The 27,949-nt window shown below is 39.7% G+C and overlaps 1 protein-coding gene across 1 annotated transcript; it reads left to right on the forward strand.

Annotated features, from left to right (window-relative positions):
• The first annotated feature begins 906 nt into the window (after positions 1-906).
• On the forward strand, positions 907-27,208 carry ppp1r14c (protein phosphatase 1, regulatory (inhibitor) subunit 14C). Its single transcript, XM_042390768.1, has 4 exons — positions 907-1,290; positions 21,077-21,160; positions 21,825-21,857; positions 24,700-27,208. The coding sequence occupies exons 1-4, from the start codon at positions 1,057-1,059 to the stop codon at positions 24,772-24,774; spliced, it is 426 nt and encodes a 141-aa protein (XP_042246702.1). The 5' UTR covers positions 907-1,056; the 3' UTR covers positions 24,775-27,208.
• Positions 27,209-27,949: the final 741 nt, after the last annotated feature.

Here is a 27,949-nt window from a genome sequence, read left to right on the forward strand (position 1 = left end):
ATTCGGTCAGATTAAATTTTACTCTATAGAGATTTGCTGTATACTTACTGTACATGACATTCTCCACTTATTTGGCTATTACCTTTGCAGAAACTGAGTAATGTGACCCATGTAGGATCAGGTGTGCAAAGTGGAACTTTTGGATACATCATTTACCTTGGATTATTCAACATGAATGTAGGGCGATCAGAAAGGCTATATCAAATGGCATCATTACCTCACAGGATAATAATCCACATGATTAGGCTTACTGTATGCTGATTAGTTTCTCATGTAATTGAAAAATGATTCATGCATATGACCACCAGATGGCGCAACAGACCCTTCCCATGCATGTCTGAAATGTTTGGATTCAGAATTGTGCTCAGCATCTTAAAACACGTTGGTGATCCAGTTTCAGGCGTCTTTGTTATCTATGCATCACACAAGAGGACATAAATGCTCAGTTGATGTAGGCTATTAAGTTCAATAAAAAATAATGACACCAGGTGGCAGAAGAGCGTGGCTAGGATTGGGAAAGACCCTCTGTTGAAGCTTTCCAGCATCTAGTGCGCGCTGGCGCACAGGCAAGCACCATTGAGGGAATTTGGCTGGCACACTGCAAAAAATCCCCACAAGTAATTTAACTACCTATCTCACCTAAGAAATATATATTGCCTATTTCTAAACCTTGAAACCTGCTAGTGACATCTTTCAAGTGTTTTCAATTAAAATCATTCTTTCTTTAGCTATTATGGAATGGTCGTTTCTACCATTTTTCTATTTTTTCAGTCGTTGCTGCCCGTGTAAATTAGTGTTGAAATAAGTGATTTAATACCATCTGGTGGTGGTGAAAAGAGATTTTCCCATTTTTAACACGAGAAACGCCAAAGATGCTCATTTCTTGCAGTGTTCGCTCCGCCTACTCGGCTGTCTACGGCGCTGCGCTTTAAATAGCAGCTGTTTAAAAGCTCCTCACCATTCTCCCGTCTGCTGAGCAGCTCGCAGTCCCCTCTCAGCACCACAGTCCCCACTCATTCACATATTTCTTTCAATACAAGACCCTCACATCCCGCAATGTCGGCCGCCAGCACCGAGACTAGTGCTCCCCTGCCAACCGCCGGCAGCCGCGTCTTCTTCCAGGCAGCGCCCGGGGTGGGCTGCGTGGGGTCCGGCCCCATCACCGGGGACGACCCGGTACAGAAGAAACAGGGCAAAGTGACGGTCAAGTACGACAGGAAAGAGCTGCGGAAAAGACTCGTGCTGGAGGAGTGGATCATTGAGCAGCTCAGCGAATTGTATGACTGTGAGGTGAGTGGAATAAATCTTAACTCGCACACGGTTAGTGCACCTTCAAAATCTTATCTAATGGCAGGTGATTCCCCCACTGTTTCGTCATGTGAAGCAGCTACAGCTGAGCTCTACGAATCTGGGATTTCAGATGCTCTAAAGTCATCGCAAAGGCGTCAGGATAATGCACCCACATTTACCGTGCTGGACCCCCACATCCAGTGTCGGTGTCTCTTTGTCCTCTGCAACAGTGACAGCCAATCTGCTGCAGACAGGCTCATGGCTGAGGCGAGGATAGCCGGAGCCTCTCTGCGTTGCCTTAAAGCTGTGTGGTTTAATAATTTGGCTGTTTGCTGAACTGCCGAAGACTTCTTCGACTGTCTCCTCTCCCCTTCTCTCTGCCGTAGACGGGGAGAGGAGGATGACTGGGTCAACAAGGGGAGAAGGTTAGTGCGAGAGAAACCGCACGGTTGCGCCTTTTACGCACCAATCGCCGCGGAATGTGCCATATCCCGATTGTATTTAATTTGATCGAAACACAGCATTCTGAAACGTTTTTTTTCTTTTTATTCGCTATACCTGACAGTTCTAAATCGAGTGGTCCTTGAGATCAAACGGCATGTTAACACACAAGAGCTCATGATAGCCAGTTCAGTTATCACGCTGTGTGTTGGAATGAATTCCTGCGTCGCCTCTCTGTGGCAAATTTCTGACCTTTTAAGCCCTTTTCACCTTTCGTGGGAGGATCTGTTGCCAGACTGTATTGACAGCCTAATTATTTTGCGCTCTCACGTCTACAAGTCGCATTTTTTAACATTGAAAGAGGAGGGGGAGCGCCATGGGGGTCTGTGTGCGTGCGGGTCTAAGCGAGAGATCCTATAGGAGGTGTGTGTGTCTGTGAGTGTGTGTGTGTGTGTGTGTGTGTGTGTGTGCCCGCTGCCACACACAGTATGCTGCCAGAGCCGAGTGGGGGGAGGGGATGGAGAAGAGGAAAGAAGGGCAGTGGGTTAAGGATGTGCTGATGCTGTGACTCTCCTCACCAGCCAATCGCCTTTTCTGACGCTGACCCCTTTCCTTACAGTAGAGGGTCTGCACGAACACACATATGCACACATGCACATTACACACATACAGTATGTCTGTCAACTCAGCCAATCAGAGATGAGACAGGCAGTGCGAGCGTGCATTCACACATGCATGCACATGAACCTGCCAGACTACACAGTGGGGATGTGTTTTATATAGATATATATATGTGTGTGTGTGTGTGTGTGTGTGTGTGCCTGGAGGTACAAATAGTTAGTGTGCATGGGGTTATCCATTTATGCAACATCTCTGACTATAATAAAACATTGATTGCAGTGTATGCACATTTGCAGAAGGGAAACAAATGCACAGATCTCAACATGACGCTGAATATCAACATTAAAGCATTATCGTGTGTCTCATGTTGTCTCACTGCTGACAGAGCATTGCAATGCAAATATTTTCCCCCATACTGAAGGCAAATAGACTGTTCAAACTGCGAGTGCCTGCACATGTGCACAGTGCTTCCACATAGTCCAAAACTGCTTCCATCTATTAAAACATTACCAAAAGTGAATCTTTTTAGAGCCATCTAATGCGTAGTTGGTGTGTTTGTTTGTTTTTTTTCCATGACTGTCAACCTTGTTTGCAAGCCTCCTCCTTCACTTTATAGTCCTGCTGTGGTTCTCAGTCAAGTTGAAAAGGGGCTGTATAACCCGTCTTGAGTTTACATTTCAAAGCCAGCTGAGCTCTTGGCTGCATGTCAGTCTGTCGTCAGCAGGTGTGCTTGATCTACAAGTCGTATGATGCCTCCACACGGATCGACTGATCTATTTGATGTTTCGATGAGGGCTGCAGTACACCGGCCAAGTGTTGATTTCAGGCAGGCTTGTCTCAGTCATGCAGCATTTGCCTTTCTCTTCCAGTGGATGTTTTACTGTGAGGCTTCACCTGTGATTTGCGTAGTGCAAATGGATATTTGGATGAATAGTCAAAAACCCATCTGTTGTAAATCACAGGATGCATTCCCTTTTGTGATTTTTAGATGACCAGAAATCATTTCTATTTATAGTTTCACTATCAATCTTTTCGTAGATTAGTGTTAAATAAAACTGAACTCTCTTTTCTGCAAACGTCCCTTTTGTCTTGACTTCAATTTAATGATGGGGACTCTGCAGCCCAGATTTCAGTATAGATATTCCCAGCAGAATGATACCTCCTCATATTATGTCTTTCACACAGCAAATGGGATAATATCACATTAAAATCCCCTGGCTCTTTTGCATTGTTTCCAGTCTGATACCATACTGGCTGCTGGAATAAGCACAGTGTGGTAGAAAGACATGGAAGGTGGCAGGATTTCAGCCTTTTTAGAGGACAGCAGGTAATGAAACCAGTATATCATTATTCTGACACGTTGTCACTTTGGTGCATTGTTAAGGCTTATGTTCCCTGCATAACACTGCTCATCCATGAATAGATAGGCGATGACAGTGTTTGAGCAGGTGGACAATACTGATGGTGTTTGGTCACATGGCTGTAAACAGGAAGTCACACTGCCATCATGCCTGTTAACACCTCCATGTTCAGACATATGAGTTAGAAAGAGGTGTGTATCTTTGTGTGTATGTGTTTGACTCTGTGTGAAGAGAGAGTGAGAGACTGCTGATTTGGTGGTGCTGGTCTGGCTTAAAGGTCAGCCTCTGGATCGGTTTCATAAGAAAACCTGATACTAGAGAACATCATCATCAGAGACGTGTGTGTTTGTGTGGGGGGTGGTTGTGTGCTGATGTTGACAGTAATTCAGTGAAAAAAGGGGTTAACGCAGACAAAATTGGATTTCATTGTGTGAATTTCTGTTATATTTTCTTGTGTCCAGAACAAATGTCTCAAGTGTGTAGGTTTAAAAACCCAGAACAAGAAAAGAATTGAAGGATTCTCAGGTCAACAGATAGGAAAAACTATTTTTTCATAGTTAAAGTGAGAAAACTTGCAATAAAGACAACATTGCCATCAAAAGTACATTGGCAACAATGGGCTGTTCAAAAAAAATACATGCATTACATGACACCATGCAGTGATTACCATAGTAATGCTGTATCTGATATGTTACCATTTTAGTGTAACGCATCGCCATCAGCTAATGCGTTACTCAAAATCTTATTCCCTACACAGAAATCATCTACTTAAAGTTCAACATTATGGGAAATAAGCTTGTTAGCGTTCTTGCCAAGAGTTAGATTAAAAGACTCATACTAAATATAAAGCTGGAGCCAGGAGATGGTAACCTTAGCTTTGCATAGAGCCTGAAAACAGGGAAAAACAGTTAGCCTGGCTCTATTCATAGGCTCTGCACCAGAACCCCTAATGCTCAGTAATTGTTTATTTCATCCATACAAAAACCAATGTGCAAAAACGACAACAACAAAGGTAAATGCTGCAATATTTCTTAGAAACTTCATTTTTATGTACAGATTAAACCAATGAGATATAAAAAGCTAATTAGTGAGTTTTAGAGGTGTTGGAAGGCAATTGTGGGCAAACTGTTTCCCCTTTTTCCAGTCTTTATGCTAAGCTAAGCTAACTATCTCCTGACTGAGATGACAGTGGTATCGCTCTTCTCATCTAATTCTTGTCAAGAAAATGAATTAGCACATATTCCCAGTCCCAAAATGTCAAACTATTTCTTTAACCTCAAAACAAACAAGACATTTTATTATTAAAAGAAATCACAAATCTTTATTGCAACACTATTTTTTTCTCTTTGCCTTTCGTTAAAATGGTTTGGTCCAACATTGGTTTCTGGTTCTCTCACTCTGGACTAGGCCTATAGGATAGCAGAAGGTGAGTTTTGTCAGAGATGGATTCCCCTCTGCTCTCTTGGGAGATGTTGCCTCCGTTCATTTCGCTGTTCAAAGGACAGAGCGGAGAAAGAGCAGAAAAAGAGGAAAGCAGAGAGGAGGGGTGACTTAAAGAGAGTGAGAAACAACGAGATAAAGCCAAGGTACCCAAGTGCTCCCAGCACTGCTCTTTTAATGCAGTGAAGGTGAGGACTACAGTATCTTCTTCACTACTTGTTGTTTTCTGCTGTGTTGGTGCCAGACAAAGCCATTGCTGCTTCTATCCACCTATTAAAACTTAAAGTAATAATAAATAAATAAAAACAAATTCTACAAGGCATCACTGATATCTTGATTAGTTCTGCAACATACAATTATTTTCACTATTGATTAAGCTGGTGATTATTTACTCAATTCATCTGTAATTAGTTTGGGTCTAATTCCCAAGGTGATGTAATCAAATTGAAAAATACTTAAATAATGAATTAATTATCAAAATAGTCCCTGATTAATTTCCTGTTGACTAATTGATTTATCCACTAATTGTTTCAGCTCTATTCTTGATTTCACATTGAAGTTGAAATCCACAAGGAAAGTAAAATCTTTTATGCTTCTGGTCCTCATTTTGAAAGGATGTCTTGTCAACTTTCTGTCTTTTTAGAAGATCAAATTGTCCATTTTACATTCAAAACTTTCAAATTCAACTCTTCATATGGGATTACTTGAATGTAAAATCAGCTGCAGCATAATTCTCATTTCTCCTTCCTTTACACACCTTTTTCACCACCCCACCCACTCTCTCTCTCTCTCTTTGTCTCTCTCTCTCAGGAGCCAACTGTGAGCAACTAGTCTGGACTGGACTGGAGTGTACTTTAACGATGAAGTCAAGTCTAGGTGATAGAAAAAGGCAGAATGTATCAGCATAGTGATGAATCTGTCTGTCTGTCTGAGAGCTCTTCAACACAATCAATGATGGCTGTTTATGAAAAGATAGGGACAGCCCAGGCCTTTACTGTGTGTGTGTGTGTGTGTGTGTGTGTGTGTGTGTGTGTGTGTGTGTGTGAGTGAGTGAGAGAGATTGATAGGCTGGTAAATCTGTTGTAGGCTCACATACTCTGCAGTTACCGTGTTGTCGGGGTGCATGCTGCAGAATAAGGGGAGAGAAACTCCGTGATGTCCTACTTTTAATGGCTCAGCGTCAATAGAGCCCCACTCAATGAAGCGTATTCATGAGTACAAGCACAGACACTGCCGGCATACAGCACTCTGCCTTCAGGCCGTGTGTGTGTGTGTGTTTATGTCTGTGTCTATGGGAGTGTGTGGATGTTTGTATGAGGCTGTACATGCTTTTTTTGGGTTTGAAGATATTCCACTGTTCTATGGCAGATATGGGGTGCCGAGCGGTGGGGGGTACTTTCCATTAATGGATGAGCATGAGTGCGTGTACTCCATTGAAAGACAAGCACACACACAAACAGGTCAATAGTACATATTTGGACCAAATGGAGCAAGGGGAAGTAGGAGATGGAGCATCTTTTCATAGATAATCATGGATAATGCTCACTCCTGTTGTCTGCTGCTCTCTTTCTCTCTGGATAACCATCATCACAGTGGGGGGTTGTTTGACTTCCACACTGTTTTGTGTAGAAGGGCCTGTCTCAAGGTGATGTTTGCGCGTAGAGCCGCAACCATCAGTCGATCGACAGAAAAGTAACTGGCATCTGTTTTAATAATCTATTAATTGTTTCAACAATTTTTAAAGCAAAAATGTCAAACATTCCCCAGTTCTAGCCAGTCATTTGTTAGGATTTGCTGCTTTTCTTGGTCTTATGTGATAGTAAATTGAATATCTTTGGGTTTTGGACTGTTGCTCTAACAAACCAGGCAATTTGAGGATGCCACCTTGGATTTTAGGAAACTGTTACAGATATTTTTCATTGTTTTCAGATGTTTTGTAGAACAAACGATTAACCGATTAATCTAGAAAACAATTGGTAGATTAATTGATAATGCAGCTCTATTCGTGTGTGTGTGTGTTGTGGAGTGCTGTTTTTCTATCCCCCATATCATCAACACTGACTTCTAGGTGGAAAAAATGAACATCTTCTGTCATCTCATTCTCTCATTATTCATTATTTTCTCTTGTATACCTCCTCCTCCTCCTCTTCCTCCTCTTTCTCCCCCTGCTTCTCCTGTGACCTTGTCAATAACATTTCCCCTTGCTCGCCTTTCATGTTGTTCTTGCTGGGAAGGAGAATGACAGTGTATCATGTGAACCTCCTGTGGTAGCAGAGGAGGAGTAAACAGTGCAATTGAAGCCAAGTCATTAGCAGCGTTCAATAGGTTTTGGAATAGCATGCTGGACCTTATGAGCCCAGGATAAACAGAGTCAAAGGGGCATTATGTTACCATTAAGGTTACTGGATACACTGAACTTACAAAGTAGATGTTATTTTACAATCCAGGTTACTGTTATGCTGTAGGTATGTGTAGAGTGTCTTCATTATCTTTTCTAATGTGCATCCATCACTGCTGACAGTTGAGGGGTGTGATTCACCTCAGTGATCAATTGAACATGTCTCACTCTGACTGATGACAGGAAGTGGGCTAAGCTTGATTACCTCATTAGTATGAAAATGGTTGCTCTCAGTTACAGCTTTGGGTCCATGTTACACCAACCTAATGAGTTTTGAAATCTGCAGAATTGTACAAAAAGAGGAAACTGTAAAGACTGTAATAGTGTAGTGAGAGAATATGTGAGAAAATGCGGGACTAAAAGAGAGAAAGAGATAGAGAAATACATGCAAGCCTTATAAACTCGATTATGACAGATCCACCCATTGGGAGATTTAGCCAGTCAATTGGGTGTTTGTTTTAGTGAGTGACCCTGATGTGGTTATGGATCTGGTGGGGAAGGTCATTATCGTGTTTGTTTTCTGCTCTCAAAAAGGAAGACATTCATCCATCCACCAATTCAATTGCTCAGACAAGAATAGATGTGTTTGTGTGTACAAGCACGTGTTGACATGTTTCATATAGCACCTGCAGACACACGCATCTGCTGCTACACAAATCAGAGGTGTTGACAAGGAGGCCTTTTAGCAAGCAAATGGCCACCAGCTGTTGAAACAGTTATAAGCACACACATGCAGCAGAAAGGTATCAGATATCTATCTCAAAAAGCAAAAGCAAGGGCAAAGGTGACAATGCATTTGTTCCTCTTTTTGTCATCTCTACACTTTTCCTCCTCTCTTGCAGACTGTTGATCCATCGGGACACCCACCTACCTGATTCTCATCCTCCTCCGCCTCTCTTCCTCTGTGATTTTTCCCTCCAGCAATTATTCTGCTTGCTTTCGCATACTTGCAGATTAGCCATTTTAACGGTAGTTGACACTGTTAATCACATGTGCTTGTGTGACCGAAAAGGTTTAATTGCTACATTAATAATGTGTTAACCTCCACAAGAATGTCACCACAGAAATGTATAATTAGCCCAAAAATCAGCAAAATCCAATTAAATTGTGACAGACCAGCAATCAAATTGGAATATGGAAAGAAAGTAATCCTCAGAAAACAAAATCAATGATGATAAAATGTTGAAATTAAATGGTTCAAGCAGGTTTCAGTCTTATTTTTTGTTCTCGCTGTCAACCGCCTGTTCCCTTTCCTCCCCATCCTTTGTGGTATCCCACTCAATTAACCCTGTATGCTGCATTTAGGGGCTTAGCTGTGATAATGTAATACTGTCCTGGTGGTTTTAAATGTTTTTGTCAACCCCGGGGAGACACATCCTATCTGCCTGACGCATAGAAGAGAAAATAAAAGATGGGTAGAACAAAAAAAGAGAAGAAGATAGCAAAAGAACAAAACATCTGCAGGTTATTAACTTGAATTATAGCCCTTACATCCTAAGAGACAGTGGTACAAGGAAATGGTCTTAAAACGGCAAGTTAAATTGGCAGTCAGTTGCGTAGCATGCTTTCCATTTTGTTAGTTTTAATTTGTTGCCAGCTGTTTACATTTGTGTTCCAAATTTTCATTTTTATTCACCAAATTAGTGTAGTCTTCAAACTTGTGTCATATGGGCTTTCAGCTGCAAAGCTTAATGGTAAAAGGGGAGAACCAACTCCGTCATGCGCAACCAGAGTCGCAGAAATGGCGAGGCATTGAAACAGTGAAAGGAAGAGATGTTGACTTTTTACACTCGCACACTGATCTTCTTGTCTTCCTATGACATCTCCTCCCATCCCAAGATGATCCGGTTAATCACTGGTTTCATTGTCAGCAGGCCGACAGTTTATAAACTGGCTGTGTACAAACACTGACTCACTCTCTATGGTTGGCACCGCGAAAAAGATGCAAAACACTGTCGTCATTCACACGTGTCTGAGAGAGAAGGAGAGTGAGGGAGAGAGAGCAGATTATTGTTTTGATTTTCAAAGTTAGTCGGGTGTGTTCATGTGGGTGTGTAATTAACCTGCATGTCTACTTTTGCATACTGAATGGCTGTGCACATTTGGCAGTAATGGATCCTATGATTAAGGAAACTTAAATGGGTAAAAAAAATAGATTATTCTTGGTAGACATCTGTGTACGTCTACTGTACGTCTTCACAACAAAGGTGTTTCTAATTGCCTCTGAATTTAAATAAATCCACTAATGTCTTGATTCACTAGTTGTTAGGCTGGCTGACTACAAGTGACCTTGGTGCTATTGATTGTTTCAGTCCAGTTTGGCTGGAAGCGTTGCTTTGCTCTGAGGGCAAAGGTCCACATGGGCCCCAGCTGTCAATACATTAGCCTCAGGGAGGAACTGTCTGCCTGGTAAATACAGTAAAATGAATAATGCACCCCTGAACCACAAAACTGTGAAATAGAGTCACAAGACAGATGCCAGCATTTTCATGGTTGAATCCACAACAATACTTACTCTGAGCTTTAAATCAGGATTTTAACAGAATGAGGATGTGCTGTTGCAGTTGCTCCTGTAAGCTGTTATATCCTACAGACTCTGAGAAGAATTGTTCAATGTGAATATGAGAATATAAGAGAAAGACAGCATAAGTTGTTTCAGTAAATACCCTAAAATAACATATTTTTAAGTTCAAGTGACAAATACCTCTAGTGGCCATAGGAATTATGATTGTTGTCTGACAGGAGTAAAGGAGGAAATAGTGTGATGTTGTTATATAGCCATAAGAGAAATGGGAGACTGGTGTTTGTTTCCCTTTTCCAACAGTCAATGTTGGTTCCTTTTAACCATGACCATAATCATTCTCTGCCCTTATTTAAATAGTCATTTTAACACAAACCATGATCATCCCTTAATCCTAACCAAATTACTATGGTTTCTAAATGTAACCAAACCTCAACAATAGCAGTGTCAGATCATGAAATGCTTTTATTTCTGTAAAGGTTTTTGTAAGTCACTGATAAATGATGTCATCAGATCAGAAAACTCCCATATGCATCGTTGCAGAGGTAGTTACAAACTATGGTGCAGAGTAACAGACAAAATTAAGACTACTGAGAAATCAGTGGAGCTACTGTTCTGGCCAATGATAAGCTGGCACCGGTGAACAACATATTTTTTCTTTTAATTAGGAGGACATATTGGATATGAGATGCTGCTAAGAGAGTCCAGATCAGCATATTGTGAAGAAAAACTGCAATTAAAAAACACATGGGTGTGGCACGCTTGTCTTGTGATACTTCTACTATTTACAAGATGCAAGATCTGAAGGGTGGGAGAGTCTCCAGTTTAGTGACAGTATTGTAGCATTTCTACTGTTTGCAGATGATGCCATCATTCTAGTTATATTAGGTCCTGATTGTCACTTTATTCTGAAGCAGTTTCCAGCAGTGTCCAAGATGATCTGCAATCTGAGACCATGTCTTTACCCCAGGAAAGGTGACCTCTATTATCAAGATAAAGGGTGAAGAGCCTCAAGACTAGGAGTTTTTGTATTTTGGGTCTTATTTACCTATGACAGACTGTGACAGTATGGTTAGACATTAGTTGTGAATGTCAATGACATTTGGGCTTCCTGCCCTGCCACAAGCACATCACAAAGAAGCAACTATCACAATGAGGAGTGTATGAATGATTAAGACATTTACATCACAAAGAGCTTCGAAATAACTCAGCATGCAGTTATTTTTAAATGAAATTCTCCTTTGAGGATCAATTCCTCTTTCCAACCCTCTTTTTCTCTGATATACAATGTCCTCTGGAGTACAGCTGAATCAGCGTGGGAAAGAGCTTTTGCTGCAGCAGCTAACTTTATCCAGTGAAGTCACATCATCTGTTCTGTATGGTTTCACTAAACTGCATTGCTGGAGGGGCAAGAGGGAGGTGCTCGGAGATTGGGGAGGGAGGAGGGAGGGATGGAAAGGAGAGAGGTGGTATAAACACTCCTTCCTACCATTCCACTTCCATGCCTAACCATACTTTACTAAACTTCATGGGAACCCCAGCCATTTCTGTCTCTATTTGATCATTTGACTTCCTTCTCTCATGTACTCTTTGTCCTCTAGTTCACCTTGATCCTCTCGGCTTCTCAGCTGCTTTTCTCGCCCCATCCTCACCCTATATTCGTTTTTGTGCAGTAGTTTCTCTCTTCCCCTCATCTCTTTCGGTCTCTAAAGATGAGTTCACCCCACCTCGAGCTCCTACTCGCTTTGATGTGACACAGCATGGCAGTGCAGCGAGAGGAAGAAAGCTGAGCTATGAGGTTTTTCTCTGTTGCACAATCCTCCTCTTCCTTCCTCTCATGCCTCATCATCACTGTGACCCACTTATCTGTGCGCTCCCCATCTCCCTGTATCTTACTTCCTCCACATAGGTATTCTAATCACTGCTCTTGTACATACCTCTTATTATTTTCTATTCACTTCCTTTATGCAGCCTATTTACCTTTTTGTTACTGTCATATCCACCTCTAGTTTAGCAAACATCCCATTATTTCATTGTATAAGCCTACATCTCATAAAATATATCCTATTTCTTTTATTTTTCCTCTTTTGTGTTTGTCTCTTTAATGACTTTTCCTTGTTTACAGTATCATCTGCTAGAACATTTACATATCCTCTTACTATTAGAACTCTCATTACTTCCTTCCTGTCCTCTCTGCCAATTCACTCCTATATTTTTTTATCACTTGCATGCAGAGTTGCAATTAGAGAGGAGTGGGTGTTATTATCTGATTCACCAGGTATCTTCTCTTTGAAACCAAATCAGATTATATACAGTGTGTGTGTGTGTGTGTGTGTGTGTGTGTGTGTGTGTGTGTGTGTGTGTGTGTGTGTGTGTGTGTCTATGCTCAATTTTATCTATGCTTTGTGGGGGATCTGTCACTGTCGGCAACATTTTGTGTGTATTACTGAGACTGTGCTTCAATATAGCATTACGGACAGAGACTGAATGTTCCTGTAATCTGTGCACCACTGGAACATAACTACACTGTTTAGCTCTCTCTCTCTCTATAACACACACATTCTCCAAAAATGACCAGAGGAAAAATTACAACTGATAGACAGCGGTATTGATTTCTAAGCCTCCATTTCCAGCATTTGTACCTGACAGCAGCCATGATCCTCCAGACAAAATCTTTTTTGCCAGTACCCTACTTACTCAACTGCCTGGGCTGCAGTTGATGCTTTAAGGCTAGAATAATCAATAGAATGATTTTTCATTTCAGTGTACAGTCTCTTCATATTTCATACTTCCACAAGCTTCTCACCAAATTCAGTCTCTCGTTTACAATTTCTTTCATCTGTCTTTCTGAAAAATGAACAGTGTTCCTGAGGTTTAATAAGACAAATCAGCATCCACTGCAGCGCTTGCTATTAGAAGTTAAAACCTATTTTTAACAGCATGGCAGTATAGGTACTTATGCCATTGTAAGTTACACTCTTGTGATTTTTTTTTTTTAAATTATAAAGTTGTAGTCTTTGCTGTCTAAAAACCGTCTACACCATTCCATCCAAAACATGTCTAAACTAGCCGTGGCCACTCAACTCGCCCATGTACTAACCTCTGTTGAGCTGGTGATGTTTATATTGAATGAGGTTTTCTTACTTCTCGAGTTGAACCCCAAGTAAGAAAACCTAATTCCGATTAACATTGACATTTGTAATAATGCAAATAAGCCCTGGAACATAAACTTACTCAAAATGACATCACGATTCACTCCAAACGTCTAGTTAGATGGCATTCAAATCAAATGTTGTTTATTAAACATTTTGGTAACAGTCTATTTTACAGGTTCTATAACTTTATAGTTATTTCCTGGAAATTGATTTTTGTTAAATTGGTTTAGTTTGTACGTACAAACTCATTATATTTGGGCTCATACGAAGTTGTTAATTTGCAAAAATTAGAGAAATTACGTAGTTTTCAGTATGTAGATTTGTGTGTCAAACTACATATTAGCATTTTAGATTGTTTCTTTAAAACTCTATAAGAAACTTCCTAATATGCTAATATATCGAGTCAAATTTATAATATATATATTATTATATATTAGAATCAATGCAAATTAACAGCTACATATGAAGCCCAATATAATGAGTGGGTATATAATGAGTGGGCACTTAACAACTAAACCACCCTAACACTTTTTTCTGTTTTTTCCTATAATGTATACCAAATTGCACCACACTTTCTGTCAAATGTCCTAAAAATTAATCATTAAATACCTGTGACTCCGAAAGAGACCTGTAAAGTAATGTGTTACCAGTATTTCTATTGAACTACCTCAACAATTTAAAAAACACCCTGTCCCATAAGTCCTAGAAATCCGTGGTAGAAGCAGCGTGTACATGGGTGAGTCAAAGGGTCATGGCTAGACATTTTTACACAGCAGACGTCACAGCTATTAAAAAAAAGTGACATTCAAAGAAAGTGTTTGTGGATATTATACATATGAATGACATCAAGTTACTATGATGCAAGTACCTGGCTTGTAAATCTTCATGGGAATTGTAGTTTTTTGTATGCTAAAAAAATCATAAATGTTTAACTGTGTTACAATAACAAACATTTCAGATTTTAATAGCAAATACCGTTGTGTACCATTTATATTAGAATATGAACAGTAAAGCCAAGGAACATGTTTAACTTTTACAAGAAGGCAGGTGAAAGAAATGCTAAATGAGAGAAAGCTTTGTGTCAGCCAGTGAACAGCCTAACAGCACCTCGGCTCTCTATAGCCACAAAGAACAAAAGTCAGTGCAAAAGTTTACAATATAACTTTTTATCTGCCTTCCATTGAATATTTCACTTTCTCAAACTGTATTTCCAGGGTGAAACAACTGTAGTATTATTTGTAGCCTGAATTAACCACTAGCAACCCAGCCATTATCTGAACAGTAGAATGTGAGCTGCTGTGGTATACCTGAAATAAAGCTTTTTTTTAGATAATATAATATATAATATAATAAACTTTTACCTAACATAATTATCATTCTATACATAGACTGTAAAAAAATATGGACGTAGTTACCGTGACGTCACCCACTGGTTTTTGGACTGCCGTTTTGAAGCCTCGAGTTTGGCGATTTGACCGTCGCCATCTTGAGTTTGACCATCGCCATCTTGGATTTGACTGTTGGCATATTTGATTTTTGGAGCCAGGAGTGACCGGATTTGGATGCAAGGGTGGATCTGACCCTAGTGCTCACTTCTAGCTTGGATAACACTGGTTAGCATGGTGCATTTACAATCCATGGTCAACTGTGATAATGCTAATGCTAATTTTTGTTAGCAAAAAACTGGCTTAAAACCATGAAAACAAAATGTACTTACTGGAAAAACTGAACAGCTGACTCCATAGAGGGTCTTTTAGTACAACCAAACGCTGAATAAGACTATTTTAGGCAACCAAAATGAACTGAAAACACACTGTGAAATAGTGGCAGCTATGCCTATAAGCTGTGAATTTGGGGTATCAACATGGTTACGTTACATAGTTAGTGTTGTCACCGTGGTAACAACTTGTCAATCACAAGGTAGCCTCATCCTAAAGACATGCTATTTTATCGTCTATTTTACTCTAAATGGGACCACAATTTACAAAATGAACATCATGCTGTATTGAAGAAGATTAGTGATTTAGACCGTAAACTCATTAGGAAACTGTTGACTGAGGTAATACATCAAGTGGGGTCATTTTCTCATAGTCTTCCATACAGTCAGACTTATTTTGCAACCACTGGAGTCAACCCCTGCTGGAAAGAATCCAGGTTTAAGGTACTTCTGCATTGGCCTCACTTTTCAGACCAGGAGCTACCCGTTTGTGGGGTAAAAAAAATCCTTTAGCAATTATCTCTTCCGAAAGTCTTTGCCACTGTTCAGTACAACTGGTAGTTCAAGTTCATATAAGTAGGCTATGAATAGGAATAATCATGAATCACTTGGCTGAGTGAAGTGATTCCTGGTGACAAGGAGTTTGACTCTTTGTTCATGTTGAGTGTTTGAATAGAGTCTGAATAGAGTTTGTGGTGAGTCACGGGGTCAGGCCGCTTACATTAGCTTTGATTCACCTCATCACAGTCAAACCAGACTGAAAACGCTGCCGGCTGCTTAGCTGTCGGTGAAAACAAGTCTGACACACATGCACACACTTTATCTGCACACAGCAAACACACTGGCTGGCTTTCTCACTCTCCGTTTCTCTTTTAGACTCTCTTTTGCTTGCTGGCTCTGACACATAGTCTACACAAAGTTGCCTTCATTACATAAACACTTTGTTCCTTGTTATCTTTCAATCACACACACTATCCTTTACACTTTAGATGCACACTAACTCTCTTTGCCTGTTTTTATCACTACATCTTTCTTCTGCATATGCACAAATTTGCCTCAATCTGCAACAAATACTGCCTCTATATTTCTCAAATACACACGGACACACAAAAATTCTTACTGTGTCTCAATTCCGTACAATTGTAGACCACACCAATGTACTATAGTACACAAGAAATCGCAGTTTTTTCTAAGATGATGCAAATTATTACAAGGCATGCACAGATAGATCCAAATTTCATCTTAGAAAACTGCTCTAACATCAAGCACGAATAATTTGTTTCTTAATTTCTTGTTTTTTGAACTGGTTGCCATCACACCACACATTTTTCACTTTTTTCTACCTGTGTATAGCCTCATAATTTCTGTCATTGTGGGCCAAAAGTGTCGCTCAACACCACACTCAAAAAATTAGTGATTTTTTAATCTGCATGCTGGAATTTTTAAGTATATACATATATATATTTTTGTTGCGTTTTGTGTGAATGTAATATACTTACAAACACAGGTAGCATTTGTATGTAGCTGTCTCCTTGTAGTTTTTTTGCACACCTGAATGCTGCCAGGCATAATAAGGCTGTTTCTTTATTTCTGTCTGGTTTCTGTTGGTGTTGTTTGCTCTGCTTGAGTTCATATACTTACATATATCTCATATAAAAATATGTCTATTCAGGATGAGCCTCTGTATAATTTGTGTGAATGTTTTCATCCTGTGCCTCTATCTACTGTCCTACAAAATCAGCACTGTGCGCTGTCATTTTGTCACCCTCCACTGCTGGCAAGCTGGAAAATAATTTTCCCCAGGGTAGTGGGTGTGACATCAACTATTTTAGGCTCTAGATCACCAGTAGGACAACAACAACTTCAGTTTATCTGGATGATGATTGTGTGAGCGTAAGTGTGTTTCCATTCTTGTCCTTGCATGCAGTATATTTAACACACTTAGGTGCTTTCTCACAAGCACCACTGAGACACAAAGCATGGTGAGCATTTCTCTGTGTGTGTGTGTGTGTGTACGTGTGCATTTTTGTTACCTCTTTGGGACTTTTTCCGGTATTAATTTAACGACCTTGTCAGGACCAGTAGTCCTTATGGGGACCAAAGCCTGGTCCTAATGAGGCAAAGCGTAATTTCTGAGGTCCTAATTAACATTAGGGATAAAGTGTGAATTCAGGTTAGGTTAAGGTTAGGGTTAGGCATGAATTGGTTATGGTTAAGTCAATACAATGTCCTACAAAGACAGCAGCGCAAACTTATGTGTGTGTGTGTGTGTGTGTGTGAAGATTTTCACGTCGTCTGCAATAGCTTGTAGTCATGCTCCACACACATGCCATGCTTGCCCTAGTCATCACCAATTATTGTGACAGAGGGTGATCTGCCTGATGACAAGTGGAAGAGTCAGGGACAAACACACAAACAAACGCATAGGCAACCAGACTGAGTAATAACTACCTTACGATAGATAGATAGATGATAGATAGATAGATAGATAGATAGATAGATAGATAGATAGATAGCATTGTCCTTTCCCCTCAACCCCCTTCAGAAGTAGGTCAGTGTGTTAAATTCACTCTACTGACAGGCCTTCACTTCTCTGCTACTCATTCTAATTCACTTATTCATCTCTATTATTAGGGTACAGCTTAACTCTGCATGCAGCAGACCACTGTATGCAACCATTCAGTCTTTTTTTTTTTTTTTTAAACATCTCATTTCTTGTTTTTGGCTGTCATAACCGGGGCCACGATCTCTGTATTCTGCTCACATCTCACAACTTGCAGATAGCTGCTGTCACTTGTAAACAGTTGACCTTTCAGGAAGGTGCAGCTGTCTTCATGATTCGTTCTTGAAATTCTGGTTTGGATCTTTTAATGGGTTTCATCTGTCCTAAGGGCATGAAACTTGCTCAACCAACTAGTGTATGCCAATTGTATTGAGGCATTTATTGCTTGACCATAAAGTATTTTTTGTTTTTTTTAACTAGCTACCCAAGAGGTGTGGAATTTTCTCAAATGCAGAAAGCAGGAACTACAAGTTAAGACAAAAGGGTTTGAAGTTTGAAGTTAGTCAAACTATCTTTACATAAAACCTAATAAAATGTCGCCTAATAAACTACATGCATTCTATGATTAGGGAGCAGGGAAAATAAGGTATCTACAAACGAAATGTGTTCTTGTTCAATCGTTGTTTTGTCCATTTCAACTAATGAGCTATTATTCAATGATTCTATAATATAATACATTTAATTTGTGCCTTAGCGTTAGCTTAAACACATCAAATGAATTCCACTAGAGTCAGAGGCAATGTAGAGAGGGTAGCAACTGTTAAGTCAGGTTACCTTTTAGCTAACTGCCTGGTGTTGCTTTTTTTCTTCATTATGATTAGATTTTGCTAGTGCTTTATTTATGTGGTATAGCAAACTCAATTACTAAAATGTTGGAGCACCAAAATTGATTTTTCAATTACATGAAACTTGTAAGAAAAAGTTGGTAAATTAGCTTTAGCTAAGACTATCTCACCAGCTAGCCTAGTCGAAGTGCAGTCACTGTAGTTTGGTTTTTGGCTTTTTAGGGCCCTATAAAGGACCATATTGACGTGAAAATAAAACAGTCTACTAGTATGAGAGTTTTAAATGGTTACAGCATGCTGTTTATCATTTTCTCTCTGTCTATATGTCCATTTATCCCTCCTCTCTTCTGTTTGAATTAGCTCATCTCTCCTTTGATGTTTGCATTTGAATATAACCCCAGTCCTCGAGTTCCATTGCGCACACACTCCTATACTAATAAATGACAACCTTTGATATGTTCCACTACATTCCCTCGCCCGTCTGCCTTTCTTTCTGTTTCCTTAACGAGGGGTATTTCAAAGCGAGACCCTTTCACTAAGAAGCAGAGCAATATTTCCATGAGAGAGGTCAAAGGGGACGCCTGTCTGTGGAGAGACTGAGATGCTTAAAATGCTGGTTGTGTTAATGCCTCTTAACGGCTCAGGAATAAGGATGAAGATGGGGCCGTGTGTGTGTAGGAGTGTCAAGTGTGTGTGAGCACTTACAGATGAGATATGTCAAAGAAAGGTATGAGTGTCACTGATGTCAAGTGGAATTTTTGACTGTAAACAATAAATTTGATGTTTTCAGATGATGAGGAATCAAAACTGTCCTTGTTTATTGCTTCAGTGAAACATGCACATTCTTGCTGTTTTGTATTCATCTTCACAGTTAATGATTAATATAAAAACCTCCAGTTGCACTCAGTAAAGTAATTAATGTGTATTCATGCTGTCAAACATTGAGCACATAATGTACTACATTTGCCATTTGCAACATACTTTACATTTGGTATTGTAATTTCAAAGGTATAATTGGGAGCTAATTCCATTCTGTGCACATCAACCTGCCCACACAAAAAGTGAAATCACAGTGACTGAGCTTTAATGCTGAGAGCTAAAATCAAATCGTCCTTCCATCCCCGCTGTTCCCATGTCTGAATACCAGTGCACGCTCTCGGCTAAAGCATACAGGAGTCCATTGGGAGACTCAAACACACACATAAACACGCACACGGCATGATTTAAAACTGGAAACAGTTTCAGTATTTTTGCATCCTGAGTAAAAGGAACTATGTTATTGTCATGTTCTACAATAGGTATTGTTATTTAAGAACAATCGTGAGTGCTAAATCTGAAATAGGTCATACATAAATGCCATTAGCCTTCATATATGTGACACTACAGAGTTTTATTGAAGACTGTCTATTTTAGATAGTTGACAAGTAATATACAAGAAAATTCGAACTAATTTAAAGCTGAATGAAGCCATTTTTGGTCACTAAGGAGAAATTTTCAAACAAACTGACAGCATTAAACATTTGGCCTATCATCAGCCAGTCATTTTGGCTTTTTGGTTCTTGACAGTTAGCGTACCGTCAGCTTGTGTGAATTTATCTCTTGGAAACAGCTGACCATCGTTTGCTATGAGCCATTAGTGACAGCCATTGTGATTCAACCAAATTGCCAAAACAATGTACTGAAAGTGACTGAATATCGCAAAGCAAAAGTTGTTTAATGGAGCTTGGACATGGTTCAATCATAGAACCTGACTGTGCTGATGGTAAATGTTAGAGGTTAGTCTATAGAGGATATTGAATTTGAAATTAAGTAAACCGAGATGCCAATCCATAGCCAACCCTGGGTCCCAAGTTTTTTATCTACACATGGCAGCTATGGAAAGATTAGGGAAAAGATTGTGGTTATGATTAATAAAGGTCTGAGATGGGATGTGAACTGCGGTTTCCTGCATGGATGTTAGGAGAAGGTGACCTCAACAACCTTACTTTCCACCTCGCTATATAAAGGGCACACTTCTTCCTGCAAGGGCACTGGACATAAATAATATGGTATGGAATCATCCAATATTGATATAATTCTCTAGAGATACTGGGATGGTATAGCAGCAGTAGAGTCCATTTTGCTGTAATCATCCAGTACGTTGTTAGTGAGCAGTTCAGCTTTTGGACAAGTAAGCTCACTTGTATGTGGTTACTTTGGCTTTAATTTCTAGAAGGGAGAGTTAGAAGATACATCATGTGGTCGCTGGGAGGGAAGGGTTGGTCCTCCTTGCATGCGTCCTCTGCACAAGCCTTGTGGTGAAATAAAATGAAGCAGGGGAACACAGGACCTTTGAAGTGGCGTTGAGCAGAATACAGCCTCTAACCACCGAGCCACTAAGCGGCCCAGCCCCGGCAGCGTGGCATGGCAATGACATTTCCATATGATGTCTGTTCCTCATAGGCAAATATACTGTATATTCTGACTTCGAGTTTGAAGAGCAGAGACGTGGAAACTGTGTTTTGAATACAGACTTGGATTCGTGCTGAGAGGTGAAATGAAGTTGAAGAGAATGTGAAAGTGAGACAATTGTGTAGTTGGGGTTGGTTCTGGTTGGTGTCTGAAAAAAAGGATGTTACAACATGACAGTAATGATGATTCCACTACAAATTATGTTCTCTTAGATGAGTTTTTCATTTTAATTTCCTGTTGAGCTCCTCTGGTCTTGCTGGTTTGCATGTCCTTGTTTTCCTGACATGCCTCTGTCACAGCCAGCTGCTAACCAAGAATGTCTTTGTGTTCCAGGAGGAGGAGATGCCGGAGGTGGAGATAGACATCGACGACCTGCTGGAAGTCAACAGTGACGACGAGAGAGCCAGCAAATTGCAGGTATACCCCTGTGACTATGTGTTTATTTTAAGCCCGCTGTATTGTACTGTACATGGATTATTATAGATTTAAAGGTGAGATGAAAGAGTTGTGCTTTATATCACTAATCTGTAATTCTCTGTGAAACCAAGACTCATTTTATAATTGATTACAATTTGTCGGACTTCCCTCCATCTACATACTTAAGTCAGTGATATCATCATTTTCCAGAATGACTTAAGGCAACCTCAACCACACAACATACAAGACTTTTATCTTCTGGGGGTCTATATGCATAAGTAAAGAAAGCAATATTAATGTATTAAGGGCTAGACTAACTATCTAGACAAAATGACACAATGCTGGTTGCTGAGTCTCCTTTCAATGCAGAAATTGGCATCGCTGCTTACTCAGGTTATTGGATTTTGCCTGCTGACACCAAAACCTATAGACATTTAGTTCGATTTTAGCTATACTTGAAAGTGACAATATGTCATTTGCATATGGACAGTTATCCACATGAATTAAAATCATACACCAACAACCTCCAAAACAGACCCAGGAATCAAGAATTTTACATTAACTACTGAATAAAAAATATAAGTCCAGTAGCTGTAGTGTTTTTAAGATGTGAACATGACTAATCCCTCAAACAACTCTCCCTGTTTTCCTTTCTCTAACACAGGAATCATTAATAGACTGCTACAAACCAACAGAGGTGAGTATTTTTAGTGTGTCTTTCATCTATTGTGTACATACAGTAAAATGCTCGATATCAATGACCTAGCAGCTTGTGAGTAAATGGACATATTGATCCTCACATGCGCTGTTCGATTTGCAGAGTATAGCCCGTTGTATGTTGAAGCATCATGGCCCAGATGTGTATGTCTGCAGTTAATTAATGTCTGATGACACACACACACACACACACACACACAACTAGGTCACTATTGGGGACATTACATAGACTTACATTCATTTCCTGGAGACTTACCCAAACCCTAACCTTCACCACTGACCCAAAAATCAATTTTTTACCAGTTGTAGATATGACTTTTGTCCCCAAATGGACATGCCAATTAACTGGTCTTAAGTTTGAAATTCGTCCCTGAAAGTAGCAAACACACAAACACACGTCACTGTTTTCCTGACCTCAATACAACACAAGAGCCAAAAGGACCAGAGGACACACAGACACACACACACACACACACACACAAGGACACTGTTTGACACTGTTAACAAAATACGCTAAATCTGTTTACTTGTTAAGAGAAGAGACCTGAGTATGTTCAGTAGGTGTGTTTGTGTATGTGTGCAAAGAGGTGTTAAATATTTGGGTTCAGCTGAGGTGGGGTTAAGCCATTTTGGTGATTAAAGGTAGTACAGACCAATCACATTACCTCTATGGGTGGCAATCTTGTCCAGTCTGTCCAGCCTGGACTCCCCATCTGTCACCCGTGCGTGTGTGTTTAAGTGTGTGGCATTAGGTCAGCCCATGACAACCACTACAAGGTCACTGGTAGCTCGAGCTAGAGTAAAGTCCAGCCAGGTTGACAGCCGCTGATACGTGTAACACCTACACACACATATACACACACAAACACACACACACAAACACATCGTAATCCCCTGAGAATGGAGAAGCACAGATGCCATTTTGAACACAATCCCACAAAGAAGGGAGGCATCAGCTGAGGATAAACTGGTCAAAGACAGAGATGATGAAGGGAGAAGGTGAATGTGACTAAGGAAGAGTAAGAGGGACAGGGACAGAGATGGAGGAAGGATGAAATAAAGAATTAGTACACTGAGAAAAAGGTACAGTACGCTGGGGAAATGACAGAACAGGAGATAAAGGGAAAAAAGTAAGAGAGATGGGAAGAGAGGGATGCAGAGGGATATATAAAGGCTGCAAGAAGGAGAGAGAGGAGGGGGAGGCATAGATGTCAGTAATTAGGTCATGAGCAGTGTCACCCCTGGAATAATGAGGGTGATTATATTCCAGCATATTCTCCTCAGTCGTGGATCTCTCTACAATCTCTTTCTTAAATCCAAGATAAAGAATCTCTTTGTCCTCCTTCTTTACTGACTTGTTTTTCCTCATAATACAATAACTTGTATTTCTTCTGCGTGTTTAAATAGTAATATCATCATATTTGGTATTTTATGCTTGTAGCTCAGTGTTGGTTTTTAGTCCCTTTAATAGATTGTTTTTTTTTATGCATTAAGTACAAGTTAAGATATTTTTAAGTCAGCTTTGCTCATCATCCTGAGCTCCTTCTGTCCCACACAATTCCCTGTGGCACTGGAATAAACTCTGAAGCATATAATTCAGTGGATTGTCAATCACAGCGAATGAAAAGCCAACAATCACATTTTGTAATGTTGCATTACATGTCATGCCATTAGTCGATTAATCGATTAGTCAATCGACAGAATGTTAATCGCCAACTATTGATAATCAATTGATCATTTTGAGTCTTTTTTTAAAGAAAAAATACTAAAATGCCATTCCACCTTCTTAAATATGAATATTTTCTGGTTTCTTTAGTCGTCTATGACACCAAACTGAGTATCTTTGGGTTTTGGTCGGGACAGAACAAGATATTTGAGGTTGCATCTTGTGTTCTTGGAAACTGTTATTTTCACCATCTTCTGACATTTTAAACATCAAACAACTAATCGATTAATCAAGAAGATAATCGACAGATTGATAGATAATGAAAATAATTGTTAATCTCAGCTCTAAAATACACATTCACTCTCTTGACACGAAGATAGATACCATTCTCATGCCTGTACGCTAAATATGAAGCTACAACCAGCAGCCAGTTAGCCTAGCTTAGCATGAGGACTGGAAACAGCTAGCCTGGCTTTGTCCAAACGTAACAAAATCTGCCTACCAGCACCTCATTAATTCCCACCTTTTATCTTGTTTGCTTAATCCATACAAAAATTGAAGTGTAAAAACAGCAAGTTGCAGTTTTACGAGGGGTTTTGTGGCAGACTATTTCTTGGTTGGGCGCAGTGACTTCCTGGAATCTTCAAATTTAATGGGCAGACAGTGTGATACCAGAGTGGTATCAATCTCATCTAACTCTCAGCAAGAATATGTGTATTTCCCAAAATGTTGAACAATTCTTTTAAAACTTAATCTTTTGCCAATTACTTATGTTATTTTGTTCTACAGTTATGTAGGATATCCTGGCAATAACATCCCAATCAAGCAATTGCACAAACAACAGCAGGACACTTCTGGCTGCTGTACTATGCTAAATCAAACAGAAATTTAGGCTTGATTGCAGACATCTAAATATTTAAATTGTGGTCTTCTTTTGTGGGAGTATTTCATAATCTGTACTATGGGTACAGACAACATAGATGAAGGAAAGCAGCTTAACTTAAGAAGCACTGAAAAATGCAAGCCTGATTAGAACAGAGACCAGTTTTTGGTGTGCAAAGCCTTCTTTTTTTGATAACCTTTTAAATAATTAAAGACATAAAATATGTTTTCCCTGTATGGGCTGTCTAACTATTTTTTTCTCTCCTCCTTATAGGACTTTGTCCGTGAGTTGCTGGGCAGGATAAGGGGAATGAGAAAACTCAGTGCACCAACCAAGAAGGGCCTATAATGGCTGCCTTGCCAACCATCAATCAACCATAAACTACGTCATCCCAGCTCCACCAAGTTAACCCACTCAACATGGACTTTCATCACACGGAATAACTTATCAAGACATAAGAGCATTAGTAACTATTCTGCAACCTGCAAACATGCACCATAAAATCCATGCATATAACACTAGTCATCTATTTCACACTCACATAGAATAACAAGGTGTATTATAATATTTGATTGTTGAAAGGTACGCAAGCAAAATCACGACACAGCCGATATGTTTAAATAGCATACAGACACAATAAGGTCAAACCCTTGAACGTGCCAGAACTGCATTAACATGAAAACCACCTAATTCCACATTTCAGAGCCATATTAAAACTTTTCAAGCCGATGCTATAATCCCAACAGCCATACAGACTAAAACACCAATAAATCTCAAAAAAGGGAGGTGGTAAAAACATGTTTGTACTGCAGTAGGTGTGAAATTAGCTGTAGCACTATGTAAACACAGTGCTTCATGATTTTTATTTTCTTTTTTACTGAAGTGTTTTGCTGTTACTTTTTTTTTAAAGTACTGTACGTTGCCATTTATTGTTCATGTGATTGAAATGTGGTCCTCAACGGTTTTTGTTTTTGTCCTGCTTTCAAGTCAACCTCATTATCCTTACTCTGTCAGCGCTTGCATATGTACAGTAAAGGAGCTCTGTAGTTTTATTTTAAGTTAATTTCAAAGCACAGAGCGTGTTAATACATCAGTTCTGTCCTTTTGTGATGTGTAAACTCTGGAAAGAGTAGGGACATTTTTAGCAAAACAGGCTAAAATAGAGTGAAGATTTTTTGCCATTTACCCACCGTTCTAGAACACTTTTCACTACAGCAAGGCATGATGGGTGTTGTAGTTCTCTGTATGAGACTACAAAACCTGTATGATTGGCAGCCTTTCACTTATCATGTTGTTCATTGCTGTTCCTCCAGCTATTTCACCAGAATACATATCAGTTGGTGGTTTAGATTCAAGCACAAAGCCCAAACATTGCAGTTGTTTCTCACACCCTGGTTCACTTAACTCTGCTAACTTGCCTCTCTAATAGTGGTTGATGTTGCCTTTAAGGACATTCAGGATCAGTCCACCTATTTCTCAGCACTGAACCTTAACTACTGACAACCTAAAGGCAAATAAGATTGAGTCATAACCTGAGGACCACTTGAAACTTCGACACTTAAACCTGTCAGGTCCTGTAAGGGAAGGTGTGCCAAAACTGGGAGTATTACATCCTAAATGTCATACGTCATGGAGGCATTAGTGTGACATGGCATTTCCACAGAGATTGTTTAAGTTTTTTAAGCATCTTCAGGTTGGTGCAGAACTTTAAGCTGTTTAAAAGTCTAACTTTTCCAGGTTGCAGAAAATATATATTGTAATTGCAGAATCCCAGGTTTAAGAGGTGGATTTAGTTATTTATTGTTGCGCACCAACACACTCAAAAACCTGTAAGCTGTGGTACAATCATGACTCTGTTATGAGGTTGGGCCCAGTTTCATTTCCGAGCATTCATTTGTGAACCAGCCGGAATGGAGCAGGACCTAAACCTGCCATGTGATAAACCCTCAGCTGCCAAAGACAAAAGCAGGGCAATGTTTGATTTTAACATAACACTTGCAAAGCACCCGTCTTGCATGCTAAACAACAGAGAAAAACATTGATAAAGAGTATAGATATTATGAACTTATAATCAAGCAAAAAATACTTTTTTGACTTAGCTACCATGTATGACTTTGTAGAACTTTTGTGTTGAAACAACGTGGCTGTCACGTTGGAGAGAATCCAGGAAATTAAAAAAAAAAAAAATGGTGCTGTTTTTGATGTTCTTCCCAGGTTGTATAAAGGCGTTTTCACTGTCGATCGATGCCAGAGAAATGTGTCCATGAGAAATGTGTCCATCATTGTTGATGGAATGCAAACAGTCTGAAGTGGCGTCCTCTTTGCATCTCCTTTCCTCAAACTAAACTGGGTTGGATGGGTGTCACCACACATTTGATTTGTTGAAAAAAGATCATGTGTTTTCTGGATCAGTGGACTGGAAGGAAAAGTTCAGGAGGAAGCCATTATAGGCAACTGAGATGCATTCAGGCTTCATGTCGAGGTACTCCGTAGGATTTTCTCTGTCAAGAAACAGTTCAGGGGCAATAGGTTGATATTTTATAATTTATGGGATTTCATGTGGAGAGTATTTTGAAAGTGTCCATACTAGAGAGCTTTACGTTTGCATGTATTTTTAAAGTGGCATGTGGAGGGGGAACATTTTGTTGGCCCAAAGGTTTTTATTTCATGAAATAAACACTTTCCTTTTTATACCTTTTATTAAGACTAAAATATTCAGTTTTTCAGCTGCAGTTTTGTTTTTCTGTACATCCACAATAAGCGTTCTTGTTTTTAAAATGTAATGTGGTGTGTGGTTTGTTTTTGCTGATAATAAAAATGCAGAATGACTCTGTACTGTTTAAAAAGATGTCCTCCCTGTGTATTTTTTCATATGTGCTTTATTGAAACAATGGAGGAGATAAGTGTTTGTATCTTTACAGTGGCTAAATAAGGTATGTGCCATTATTCAGATGTGTTGTGTGTCAGCACAGTGGGTATATTAGAGCATCATGATTGCCAATGTGTTCCTTCTCAGTGCCACACTGTGTTGCAGTAGTTTAGTAGGACAGTCCTGTGCGCTGTCTGATTCTGTAAAGAGCTTATCACGGTATGACATTATTGCTCATTGTGCGCATGAGTAGCCCTTCTCTGCGGCATGTCTAGCCCCATATGGACCAGCCTACTGGCCTACTGTACATTGTTGCTAGGTAGAAAGTGTTCATCTGTCTCTGGGAAAGCAAAGACTATAAATGGTCATTATGAGAATGCTAAGAAAGAATAATCACAATGAAACGTAAAGTTACATGATCTTGATCTGTGAGGGAACATGTCAACCTCACTGCAAACCAAAGCTCATATAATTTTATTGCTAAAGGGAAGTCATGTGGACGAATACAGGCCAGTTTAAGAGGAGACAGACATTTGGTGAGGGTGCCGCAGCTTTCATTCCCACAGAGGCAACATGATAATGAATGTCTTCTGATTTACTCACACACATTCCCAAACAGCCTTTTTAAAAAATTTTTTATAAATTGACAGTGTA

Source organism: Thunnus maccoyii, chromosome 17, assembly GCF_910596095.1.
Source record: "Thunnus maccoyii chromosome 17, fThuMac1.1, whole genome shotgun sequence".
NCBI lineage: Eukaryota > Metazoa > Chordata > Actinopteri > Scombriformes > Scombridae > Thunnus > Thunnus maccoyii.

What these genes read in the sequence shown, in the direction of transcription:
- ppp1r14c (XM_042390768.1), top strand. Translation starts at nt 1,057, where the DNA reads ATGTCGGCCGCCAGCACCGAGACTAGTGCTCCCCTGCCAACCGCCGGC. An exon ending in GCGAATTGTATGACTGTGAG is followed by an intron (nt 1,291 to 21,076) that starts GTGAGTGGAATA and finishes TTTGTGTTCCAG; the next exon opens with GAGGAGGAGATGCCGGAGGT. An exon ending in AGAGAGCCAGCAAATTGCAG is followed by an intron (nt 21,161 to 21,824) that starts GTATACCCCTGT and finishes TCTCTAACACAG; the next exon opens with GAATCATTAATAGACTGCTA.